The 13329-nt window shown below is 37.9% G+C and overlaps 1 protein-coding gene across 1 annotated transcript in view; it reads left to right on the forward strand.

The window, feature by feature from the left end:
• Nucleotides 1-780: 780 nt before the first annotated feature.
• Nucleotides 781-13329, forward strand: part of Fbxo42 (F-box protein 42) — a 31017-nt gene continuing 18468 nt past the window's right edge. The window contains exons 1-5 of the mRNA XM_019056395.2: nt 781-1157; nt 3927-4058; nt 6526-6737; nt 10768-10928; nt 12287-12417. Coding sequence (XP_018911940.1) covers nt 1031-1157; nt 3927-4058; nt 6526-6737; nt 10768-10928; nt 12287-12417 — 763 coding nt within the window. The 5' untranslated portion in view covers nt 781-1030. The remainder of the gene's footprint in view (nt 1158-3926; nt 4059-6525; nt 6738-10767; nt 10929-12286; nt 12418-13329) is intronic.

The following is a 13329-nucleotide window of genomic DNA, read 5'->3' on the forward strand; positions in this document are numbered from 1 at the left end:
ACGTAACCACTTATAATATAATAACGGCTGGGGTCAGGTCGCCACTCAATTTTTTTCTTGTTTTTATGTGTTTTTGCAGCTGAAAATGAGCTGGTAGCAGCTCGAAACGTCCTGCCTTTAAGTGTTTTAATAATTTTTAGCCTTGTTTACCTACCCGTATTTTAATTAATTCTCCTTCTTTATTCGTATAATCGGGCTATGTTTTTGTGCTTTATCGGTGGAAATAAACAAATCAGAGTTCATTAGTATACTGAGTAGATGACATTATTGAAGAAATTTGCAGATTATAATATATCATATTTTTGAAGTTTAAAGCCTTAGAAACCGAAAATTAAAGCAAAATCCTGCCAAAATGAGACTTTTGGTTCCTAGTTTTGAATTCCCGCCAGGCCCCCATGAGAGCAGTTAATTGCTACCAACTGTTGTAAGAATATTTAACAGAATACTTAGCATAACAGTACTTGATAAAATCTTATTTGATCAAAAACCATTATTACACATTACTATTTATACTTTTTTCAAGCTTTATAATCAGATTCAATAGGAAATTTCTCTCGATCCGGTCAAGTTCTTTCACTACTGGTAGTGCCATCAATTTTCTAAAGTTGCCTAACCTGTAGCAAAATTACTCACGCTTCTGAAGCATTGGCTAGATTGGATAAATCAATTCTTGTGATTGTGATCTCGAACGTTTTTGTAAATGGCTAGCTTTCATAATTTTAAAGTCCCATGGAGCAATTTTTTAGTTTCAGGCAGTTTTAGCATTATTTCGTCAATTGTTCATTTTGGAAGTTATGTTTGTTTGTTGGGGCACATTTCGACTCTCGAGATATCGAACCAACAATATCGCTCCGTGACGTCACCACTAAATTCGTCTATTTTCTCCATAGAGTACTCTAGAGTACTCAGTAGTGATTTTCTCTTTCTCTAAGCCTATGTCTATGCAATTCCTACTTATTTTACTATATAACATAACCTTCAAGTGATCATAATAAAAACATGAATTGACTGTTAATAACTTTTTGAAATCATGCACACTTCCTCTATCAATGATTTGCCAGATGAAATATTGGAATATATTCTTAGTTTTTTACCTCCATATGAAGATCTAGATCAATGTATGGTTGTTTGTAAAAGGTGGCAGAAAAATGTGCAGAGTAAGTAATTTTGTGTCCGTCAATATTGAAAGTAGAATGAGGTGAGGTTGGGTAACTGGGCAGCAGTTCGGAGAAAAATGTCAAAATTTCAACTTCATGATTTTTTTCCCATCATTATATTGACAGTGGAGGCTACTTTTAAATTTTTTTTAGTAAGTACAACACCTTGTCTAAATGTAGGAAGAGTCAAAAGTCGAATTTCATCTTTCAATTTTTTCCCACAAATTTTCAAAAATTTCCCGTTTTTTTCACCCAGTTACCCAACGTCGTGGGGTAACTGGACTACCCCCCCTTAATTTTTGAGGGGGGCATTATTTTTAATTCTCATTGGCCAGAAGGTGATGTCCTGCTCATGAAGGTTTAAGAAAATGTCATTTGAATGTATATAAACATGTTTAAGTGGTTAAGAATGATGTCGTAACAGTTAGCGGCAAAAAAACCCTCAAATCTGAGAATTGAATAACGGTAAAAAAAAATTGTTTCCTTGTAGATAAATGCTTAGAACTTTCTTTATTACTACTTATAAAGTAGTACTGTATACCAGGACACTGTTTGGCCACTTTTAGTGAGATTAAGCATGATACATTTTTAAAAAATGAAAAAAAATTAAGCCGCAAGGCTGATCTGGGATAAAGTCAGGCGCCAAAAAGTTCCCTTAATTTTTAAGGGGGGCATTATTTGTAATTCTCATTGGCCAGAAAAGAATGTCCTTCTCATGAGGGTTTCAGAGAATTTCATTTGAATTTATATAACCATGTTTAAGTCGTTAAAAGTGATGTCGTAACAGTTAGCGGCAAAAATGTAATTAAGTAATGCTTAAGTTACTTATGCTATAATTGACTTAAGTTAGAAGTTTAGTGTGCTGGGAACCCTGATTATTGGTCTTTGGCACTTAAAAGTCCACAATAGTCAATTAGTTTTGAAATTTTCAGAAGTAAACAAACACCGAAGCACAGCAACCTGGCAATGGGTAACTGGGCAGGTGCCACCACTGCCACCTGCCCAGTTACCTTGGGGTGGGTGCCCAGTTACCCCACAAAGGGAAAATTTTCAAGGTAACTGGGCATCAACCCTTTGCAGCCAGTATTTTCATCCAATTACGTTGTAATTACCCCTGCATTACACAGATACATCATACATAAAGAAGAATTGTCAAAGTTGAATAAAATACTTGCTGGGAGTGAGATATGAGGCTCTTTTCGGGACCACCTCTGGCGTTGTTTTGAAAAAAAAGCTGTACAATTTTTGGCACTTCACCATTCACCATAAAATTTTTTTTTGAAGTTATGTTTACATGTTCTAGATGGTTTACGTCATAATGAAGGTATGCCAACAGTGAAAACAATTTTTGGACTAATCTGGTAGAAATACAGAGGGTACTGCCCAGTTACCCCACCGCCCAGTTACCCAACCTCACCTTGATGCAAGCTTTAAAGTTTTGTTGAATGCACGGAATGACAGTCGCTAATGGTTTCTATGATCACAAGTGCCGAGTTCTCCATGTGATCATAGATTCTGAACTGCTCTTACATTTTCTAAGAAAGCCCTCGCATTTCTTGGGCTGCGAACATTTGGAATTAGTTGAGCAGAAATGCGACAAGTTTGAACTGAGTGAAGGAGGTTGGAAGTTTTATTCCTCCGTAAGACTCACATCACACTCACAAATCATAAACTTATAAAGTATTTATTATAAACACAATAAATGTGCAAAATAAATTGGTCAGGTTTGAGTTTGTGACAGGAAAGAAGTAATGTCTTGTTGAATTCATAAGTCTTGCGGTGATTTTTCACGGGTACTTGCAGCGTTCAGTCCGGCGTGTGATACATAGTTTTGTTCCGGATAGTCTCAGCAGATTTTGTCTCTTCAGCCAAGAGAATAACAACGGCTCCTGCACAGTAGCTCAAAGAATCATTCTGGATCAAAGAAATTGCAAAATTCATAGAAATGAAGGCTAGATTTTTCGTGGGAAAAATTGTCGCATTTGATACAGAGCAGAGGTCATTTTCTGTAAGGAACAGGAATGCCATGTTATTTCTATCAGACGCTGAAAGTGTCATGATTAAATTATGTGGATATTGAAGTTTTAGAGTTATTGGGGTGAAACTGAACAGCTAGAACTTAAATAATTAATATTTATGCTTGCTGCTTCTGGCTTAGTCATTTGCCTGGGAGGAACCTACTTACACATTCTCACGAACTTTACAGCATGGCCAAGTACAGGAAGGTGGTATTGTTAGTCCTACTTTTCTCACAGAATCATGGACATGGTGAAATGAAGACCCCTTCCTCCACCTAAAAGAAGTTATTGCCATTCACGAAAATAGTAGGTTTTCAAATTGGGAATTTTAAAATCCTCCCACATCCCTGTGTAGGTGGCTCCCTAAAATGAAGCTTGCTGGACACATGGCTCTTAAGCTTTGCGGTAACTTTAGAAAAATGATAAGCATTCTTTGTAAATAATTAAAATCCCATCTAAGTATGTTATGTCATAATCTTGTCCTACTCTCGATGTCGTTTGAATAAAGAGGCTTATACCATCTCGGCTAAATCTCTCGTACCTCTGATTGCTTCCAATTTCTAGTAAGGTGTATAAATCTGTTTCAGACTTTAAATTTTCTGAAGTGAGGCTTTGAATGTTGCATCAACATCAACTAGAAATTGGAAGCAATGAGAGCTATTGGGGATTTGGACATTTTCACATCAGCCTTTTTCTTTTAAATATTCATGCTTTTCCTCGATACATTTTGAAATCCTTTTTTCTTCTCCAGATGTGATTCGGCACACTCGAAACAAATTCTATCGAGCTATAAACAACTTTGACGTCAGGTGGACTAGTCTTCCCTCAAGTAGTAAACAGGTCACCATTACTAAGCGCTATTCTCACTCTGCTTGCTATCACGGTATGATGATCCCTTTATTTTTTTTAAATTTTTTTTATTTTCAGAAAATTATTATCTGAACATATATGTCCAAAAATAAACTTATGACTTAAGACACAATCAATGTGCAGTGATGACAAATTTTGTAAATTTTCTTGGTGTGAAATCTGTCGATAATTTAGGGGATACACTCAGAAAGCCAAGAACGCCTTAAAACAGTGATTCTCGATTTTGAAATTTTTCATCCCTTCCTTGCCCCTCACATCCTATTCCTCTATCAGCTGAGCTTCTCTGAGTTCCAGCAATGGAAGTACTTCAGTAATAAGTAAAAAGTATTATCCAGAAAGGGATCAATCACATGGTTGCCCAAGCTCATTCAGTGCAGGGAGGAGAGGTTTACATTCGGTCTGGAGGTTAGATTGGGGCTAAACTTCCCTCTAACCTTCCTCTTGTGCCCCCCTTCTGTATATAGAAGAACTAGTGAGCCCTGTGTCAGCAGGAAGATCATCTGAAATGCCTCCAGACTTCTAAGAGTTCAATATTAACAATTGCAAAAAAAAAAAAAAAAAAAAAAAAAAAAAAAAAAAAAAAAAAAAAAAATTAATTCAAAATATTCCAAATTTCATGAAATTTCAGAACGTGAAATCTCACCCTCCATCTCTGTCAATCTAGCTTACACTGGTGATGAGGGGGTCGGTGTTTATTCAGGACCTCTGGAGCTGAAAATGACCTCTCTTTTTTTCCAACATCTTCAGAAAATCAAGTTCTCCAATAGTGTGGTTTTTCCAAGCCGAAAAAATGCATTTTTAGTTTTGAAATTAGGTTTTCCAAAAATTTAGTGAGCGCTGAAAAAAACAGGTCTTTTTCGCTTTGGCACGAGTTATTGGGCAGGCCAACTCCCATCAGATACCTGAGAAAATTATATTTTCCCTAATTCCTGACGGAAAACTATCTGATAAGCTTCATGAGCTTTTTAGTCGCTCGCTGGCAACGTACGCAATATATCAATGGTTTAAGTCGGCAATCACATAACTCGGTTTGCAAAGTCGCAGACTTCCTGTCATACTTTTCTTTTTAAACGGAAAACTACTCAACGGCAATTCTTTAAAACTGCCGTGACTTTTCTTCTCTGTGCAAAGAAAATTCTGCAAAAACTGCAAGGAATGATGTCAGTTTGTTCCCCTTTAAAAATATAGGTAACTGAGAGGGGGAGATTTTAAGACACCACAAACGAGATATGTGATTGCGTACTTATGCTGTCGATAAGTTGACATGGGCAGAAGGGGGCCATCTCCATTAATCGGAGGGGGGGGGGGGGTGGAATCTCCATTTTCGAAACAGAGGATAAAATTATTTATCAAACATAAAGTACAACACTTCCTATGTATTTTTATGTTGAATCCGAAGAGGACCCTCGATTTTCCTCTATCATGGTAGAGATTTTCTGGAAATTTGAATTGTCTTCGAAAAAACTTGATTTTCTAAATGTACGAAATTCCGTACATCACAAGGTGTAGTAATGAGCTCAATTTTTCCCCAAACATTTTATAAATATCCCTTTTCTCCCTCAATTCACTGACTTTTCAATTTTGATGTTCCCCAGTCATCTGCAGATTTAGAATGCCCCTGAGGCATGAATATGTAACTCCAAAAATCTGCAAACTGGCCTTCAAACACAATTTTATGTAATCTACCTATCACCATCGGCTTACACCAAAATATTTTACCCAGAGTATTTTCAGTGACGGTACATTAATGAGTCTGTTGCACACAAGAAATATTATGTCCAAAAAGTCTGAGATCCATTTCATAGCACGCAATCTGTGCAGTTTATTTCCCGCATCTGGCGGTTTTTCTCAGTCATTGTTAACCAGGTTTGCACAGGCAGAGGGGTAAGAAAAAATAACTTACGTGAACAAACGATTTCACTAACTTTTTCCATTGTATCAAACATTTGTCTCCTTTCTCTTTCTTTATTTTTCAAAAACAAGTCTTTGAGTCAACTGAAATCTTACGCAAGGAGAGTTTACTACAATTCGCAAGATTGTTTGTTTATTTAGGTTAGGTCTCTCTGCAGGCAAACCTGGCCACTAGCCACCAAGAAAACTCTTCGCATACGTGGTAGATTTGAAAAAACGTATTATACACTAAGCAGATTGCCCGCCAAGGAGTGGATTTCAGACTTTTTTTATGTGCCCAACGTGATTTTCGAGTAAATACCCTTTGATCGTTTATACAGTTGGCTGTACCTCTTGCGTTTAACAACCTATTGTCAATTACATGAGAACAAAACTATACTGAGATGAGCGACCTATGATACCTTGCAAGAGACGATTAATGAATCCGATAACTTCAACCAAACCTGTTGGATCTGAGTCTCTCATTATAATGAGAAATATTCTCCTGATAATTTTTCATAAAATTAAAAATTTGCATGTCGTGTGTAAATTACCCTAACCTCAAAAATATTTGCATTCTTCTCTATCAGATAATGCTCTTTATGTATTTGGTGGCTGCACCTGTACTTTTACAACATTCAATGATCTTTGGCGTTTGAACCTGTCTACCCGACAATGGGATCGGCTGCTAACCCTGGGAACATACCCCTCACCAAAAGCTTATGCAACTTTAGTGCATTATAAAGAGTCAATGATTTTATTTGGAGGTTGGACTCATCCATTACCGTACCCCTTACATCAGGTCAGTCTTCTGGTATGATGTATAAGGAAAGTTTGATCAACAGCAGTAAATTTGTTCTACGAGGGTTGTCCAGAAAGTTGACCTATTCAATATGTCCTGAACTAAGATAGATAGAGAAAATCTGTAAAAAATTTTAAGGAGCCACTACTCTCAGCTTTCTAACGCGTTACTGAGTTTTAATTTTGGTTTTATAAAACTCTACAATGTTGGGTTTTTCTGAACCCACTTCTTCTCTGCACGGGTCGGACGTTTCAAGGAGCGTCATCCACAAGTGAGCTGCTATGTCTGCTTATGGCAAAAAAGTGACTTAGAGTTGGTTGGAAACAATGTAAAACATGAGTAAAGACATTTCTCAACTAGGAAATAATACTTAATAGGATCAACCGTGTTCACTTCAAGATCAGTTTTATCCGAGCAAAAGTTTACTGAATTGTCAAAGTTATGTCTCACTTGCTGACTGAATTTTTCACAAGCTTTCAAACTATCCCGCCCAGTCTCAAAGAAATTTTGTCGAAGATGCATTATTTGGAATATTATGCAGCTCTTACAGGTATCTGTTTTCTAGGTATCTGTTATCTAATCGCTTTTACAACTTCCATTACTGTAAATGTACCTGGCATTAAGCAGCTGGGGTCACTTTTTTTGGCGAGTGAACGAATAATAGAGCACAATTCACACACCGAAACCAAATTCAACGTTTTAACTCTACAATTGTACCAAATTAAAAATTTAAAATTTCCATGCACTGCAGTCCAAACCCACCAATAATCTATGTAAACAAGATGAATCCTTTATTTTTCAAGTTGAGGAATGTCTTCACTCATGTTCTACATTTTTTTATTCACCTCTAAGTCACTTTTTGCCATACTTCTGGATCTGTAAGTTTGGAAGCTGAGAGTAGTGGCTTTTCAACGTTTTTTTAAAAAATTCTTGCATCTATCTTAGTTCAGGACATTTTGAATAGGTTAACTTACTTCCTGAACAACCTCCGTTCTTTTATTTATTTACATTAGAAAAATAAAAAAAAAAGTAAAAATGTTATCAAAATAGTCTCTAAGTAACAGAATGGTAGAATAGTGCTGAGTCCACACTATTCTGCAGGGAAATCTAGGTGTAGGCGGTTGCGTCTAGATGTGTTCGGATCGCCAATCGATTGTTTACCATTTTTTGAGGTTTCCCTTATTTCATCTCCAGAATTGTTTAGCAGCGACGGAAGATGGCGCGAGGATTGCTTTCTAGTGTCATGCCTGGCGTCATGTCCATGACCGCATTTTAATGTCGTTTTGGCTTTTTCGGCATGCGGAGGCGCTTGGGCTCGCTGACGAGTGTGATCTACTGATGAGGTCTGAAAAGACACAAATCGATATAGATCTCTTGGCGTAATCTCAGCATAATATTCCAAATTGAGTGCCTGAGCTTAATGCTCTTACCCCTCCGTCGTGCTTTGATACTTATTAGAGTTGAGTCAGCCTCAGTGGTGTAGTGGTCAAGGCAGTTTGCTGCCAACATTGAGGTCCCGGGTTCAATCCCCGGAGGTGACTAATATTTGAGGACACTCCAATATCAGTCATCGTGACTGTGGATGACTATGCCACTCCAATACCCTGACCCTTCGAGGTAACAGGGTGCGGGAGGGACATAGTCACCCAGTAAGTAATCCGTCTGCACTGTTTGACTGAGTTGTGAAAAAATCGGTTATCACTCGTGGTGTGAGCGACTGCCAGCGCTACCTATCAGTAGAGATTGCAACAACACAGTCCAACTCGGTGGAGGCATGGCCGTGCTCCGAAAGTCCGTGCTCTGCAGCGTCTGCCACAGTCTTTGATAAGACCTTCCGTTGGCTATCAGACGGCCGCTGAGCCTTGCGTGAATATAGAGGATACACAATGTGTCAATGGTAAGAAGATAAAGTAAGGAGCACGGTCCAACTTCGGGGTGCACGACGGCAGTTGCCAGTTGCCTTGGCCCCTTGAGGGCGCCTCGCCGGCCAGTCCGGCCTTACTTACTTACTTACTTACTTACTTACTTACTTACTTACTTACTTACTTACTTTCTTACTTACTTACTTATTAGAGTTCAAATTCTTGAATATAATGATAATTTTGGGAATTTTTTGGCCTTGATTACTTCACAGACTGGTGTGGGCCCAGTGCTTATTCTACCTCCTGTTACTTGCAATATTCGGTCCAAAAAATAATGCAATTCTAGGACATTGGGCCTATTGCAAAATTTTGTTAAAAGAAGAGTTGTCTCTATCAGTAAATGTCTGAAAAATCACGATGAGAGCATTGGCAAAGTTTCAAATGCACTCCTAACTTCACAATCTGCATAAGAAATTTAAAGTTTTTTTTAGCTGCCCGCTTCTAAAACGATTCTACGGCACAGGTGGACATTTTGTCAGAGGAGTTGTTCTATACAACCCTTTCGCAATAGCAATACCAAAATAGCCGACGTTTTCGCGCGCAAATCGCAATCGGGATCACAAGGTCAACCAAAGCCGATCTTTATCAACGGGAAGAAATCGTAAATATAAAGATGCTGCTCTGTTAACGAATGGTTAGAATCTTGTCCAGGCACATGTGTTTTGGCGGATTGGTGTCGGTCATGTTGAATATTGTGTAGTATCCTAGTGCACATTGGTTGGATAGAACGACACCTCTATCGAAATGTTCACCTGTGCCATAGTATCGTTTATGAAGCAGGAAGCTCAAAAACCACAAATTTCTTACACAGATGGTGAAGTTTGCCAATGCGCTCATCGTAATTTTTGAGACATTTACTGATAGAAACAAATCTTATTTTTGCTCTAGTAAAAATTTGCAACAGGCCCATTTGGACCCCTTTTTATTTTTCCCCATGACAATGCCACATTGGAAGTTTTATTGAAATAATGATTAGTAAAATTATCGGCAATAGATCAAGAAATGAAAAAAAAAGAAACATTTTCAGACTTCTTAACGAGTCATGGGGAATAGCCTTCGAGTACTGAAAAACTTGGTTTTCTCCGAACAAAGGCAATAAATTATGGTAACACTGCTCTTTTATGGGAGAGGGACTCTCGTATGGCACGGGAGGGGAGGCCTCTAATCTTGTCAAGTATTTTGAAGAACGTTTTGATAACTCGAGTATAGATCCAGCTGAAAAATTCAGTTCATGTGTATTCGAGTCATTCTGTTTAGACCGTTTTTAATCATGGATATGAAGTCATTTATTTTAAAGAAAAATTTAATTGTGAGCGCTAAGTTTCATTTAAACTTTAATTAGTCCAAGTGTCTCTCCAACATCCCCAATGGACATAATTAAAGGATTAATTGGTTCCTTGAAAACTTTGGTGTGTGATGGGCTGGGACGTTAACCTGCAATTTCTGCCTGAATCTTCCAGTAGACCCATGATTTGTCCGTCGTCACGGAAAATCGCTCAGAGTATCTACAGAGCTGGAAAATCGGGAATTGTCAATTGATACCTTGGCCCACAAGTCTATAGACACTCTGTAGCTGAAGCACTGTATAAATCATGGTGTTGCCAGGATACAGGGTGAAACCAGAAAAGGTCCTTAAGGAGTATTCCTCTCCTGCTGTAAAAATGACTTCTCTATTAAAACGGTGAGAGGCGCCAAATTGCCAATACAATTTTCAAATTCTATGCCATTTAATGTGAGCCTAGTCCATTTACTCAAACAATTCTCTTTTACGTTTTTATAATTGTTTCCACACCTACATCGCTCACCCTCCCCCCCTCCCCCCTCCCACTGAACACTGGTTAGTATGGTGCCTATGGCAATTTAAATTTTTAGATATCAAACTTAGAATTTGTTGTGTATGTTTGTTGATGTTAAAAATCCGAAGAAATTCCTGGGAGGTCAATGCATCTCCTACTTTCATGAAATGATGAAAAATACTTGCAAATCCTTCATTGCTTTGAACAACTTTTTCTTCCTCTTCCTGAAAAAATTTTACAAGTGAAATAATTTTAGCCATTGTTCTACAAAAAAAATCGACCTAATTTTCTAATGCCTAACTTTTAATGTAGGCATGGAAAACATATAATGAGCTTCACATTTATGAAACTCTGGACAACAGATGGAGAGCAATTAGTTCGCTTGCTTCTCCTCCAGCAATGGCTGGACACTCTGCAACAGTCCATGACAAAACGATGGTTGTTTTTGGTGGACTTCATGAACGGAATGGAAGGTATTTACATACTCATTGCATGATAAAAACAAGTTTACATTTTTTCTAATTTTCTGAATTTCAAAATTTGCTGAATCATTTATTAATCTATTCTGAATCATTTTTCTTCATCTTTACAAATTATTAATGGATCAACGCAATTCATGGCATTGAAGATTAAATGATGTGAATGTTTTTTAAGGAAAATAATACCTACGATATACCAGGTATTGGAGAGCATCCATCTACTATCTGTCTCTGGGAAACGGTCCAAAATTGAGCCTGGGGACGAAAATTTTCGAGGGGTAAATGAACCCTTTTGTATTCAACGAATATATTTTCAGTCGTCCAAAATCCCATTTAAGGGGAGTTCAAGGGGGAGCTCCCCGTTTCCCGCATTTTTCCAATGAGGAAAGTCTGTTTTAACCTCTGATTTGAATTTTACGGCAAAAAATGAGGACTTTATGTTCCATGTGTGTTTTCCCTGAACACCCCTTTTATGGAGTTGTGGGGAAGTTTGGGGCAAAGGAGGGGATTGCAATTAGGGTCAAAGTCAGCCCCACGACGGGCGCACCTTGGCGAGAAATTGTTGGATATTTGACGGTTGACGTTGCACATGAAACAGAAATAATCGAGTTTTGCCGGTACTCACATTTTTGGGATGCGAAACAGGGACCTAAGCATGGCTTCGGAGCCCAAAATAGCTAAAAATTCGCGTTTTTCGCAGATTTCGACCCGGGCCCAAAGGAGACGGATCATGAGCTCCGAATATGATGTCAGGGACACCTACACACGCGAAACAGACTTGAATATGATCAACCGTCCCCCTTAATAACAGAATCCCCCGTTTCAGAAGCAAAACTCTTAGGACTTCATTTTTGAGTCAATTTCAGAGGGTTTTTTGTTTGTTTTTGAAATTACAATTTTTTTTATTTTTTTTTAGCAAAGGAAACTTGAAGATTGCAAATATTGATCCGAATTACAACTAGTGCTTTAAATTGGCTATCCTCTTCCACATCCAAGAGGCCGTCTCTACGTTACATCACACACTTTCTAGCATTTTTGACCCCCCTCCCCCCTTGTAACTCTTTTGTTACGTATGCTCCTATCCTTTGACACGTAAAAACAAAATGGCAAAATGCTCTCCTGTACCCCCTCTCTCCCCATAGAGCGTTAGGTAATTTAAGGACGGCCCCTAATGATTGATAGGATTCTGGGGAAACGAACGGTTAGGTTAGTTACTTCAAACAGAGGGGGGGGGGGGGTGTCTTTGCGTTGGGTTCAGTTACCTAATAACTAACAAAGGCTGTAAAGTAAATATCTATGTCTTCTTTTTGCTGCTGAATTAAAAACTCATACCCCAAACATACTTCTTTCAGCTCAAATGATGTCTGGTGCTTGGATCTTGAGAGTTTTGCATGGATGAAGCAATCTACATCTGATGAAAAGCCAGTTCGAAGATATGGTCAGTCCCAGATCTACATTGATGAGAACAATTTAATGATAATAGGTCAGTGTTTCATTTTTTCTTATTTGCATCCAAATGATGCCATTCTGTTAATTTTTGGCTCATTTCTATAGGCTTTAAGGTTATTTCAAAGATTTTTTACAAAGTAAATGGTGCGCACTGTTGAAGAATGGAGTCCTTGCCCCCTTAACCCTAAAACCCACCTTTCCCAATTCTTACAATGAGGTTGTTGCATGGGTGAAGGATTCGAGAAAAATGATATGTAACCGATATATTCGTTTTGCAAGAAAATCGATAGTAATGATTAAAAAGTCGCAAAGAGTCCTAAGGCCTGGAAAAGTTTCTTGTGAGGAGATGTAGCTCAAGATCCTAACTATACTAATGTGAAAATATTTCAATCAAATTAGAGAAAGTTTAACGAGTCCTATTTGTAGTGTTGTAATGTTGGCCATCTCTTTCTCATTAGATGTAAACATAACCTCTAACTGGACTGCGTTTTGCAAAAAGGAACCAAGAGCATTCCAATGTCGCTAAGATTGTGCATCTTTGTTTACCTTGCAAATATAAACTGATCATTCAAACAAGTTTTATGTTTACTGTCAAAAAACTATAAATTCATGAAAAAATTACCTTTGTGAATTTAATTTTTTGCATGATTCCAGTAATGGTATTGCCAAGAATGTAAGTTGCACAATCCTAGCAACATTGGAATGCTCTTGGTTCCTTTTTGCAAAATACAATCCAACTATGCATGCGAGTGCATGTCTTGTGATAAGCATAGAAATGGTGAGAAAGGAGGCGACATCTGCATATTTAAAGCCTCTTCTCGTTGGTTACACCCGTAACGTGTCACAGTGTCTCACCTGTAACACATTTTACCCATTAATCGTTGCGATAAAAATTTGGAAAACATTTTCTGAGGTTGTACTCGACCTAAACATGTAGGGAAAAAAT

The sequence above is a fragment of the Bemisia tabaci genome, chromosome 1 (genome assembly GCF_918797505.1).
Source record: "Bemisia tabaci chromosome 1, PGI_BMITA_v3".
In the NCBI taxonomy this organism is placed as follows: Eukaryota; Metazoa; Arthropoda; class Insecta; order Hemiptera; family Aleyrodidae; genus Bemisia; species Bemisia tabaci.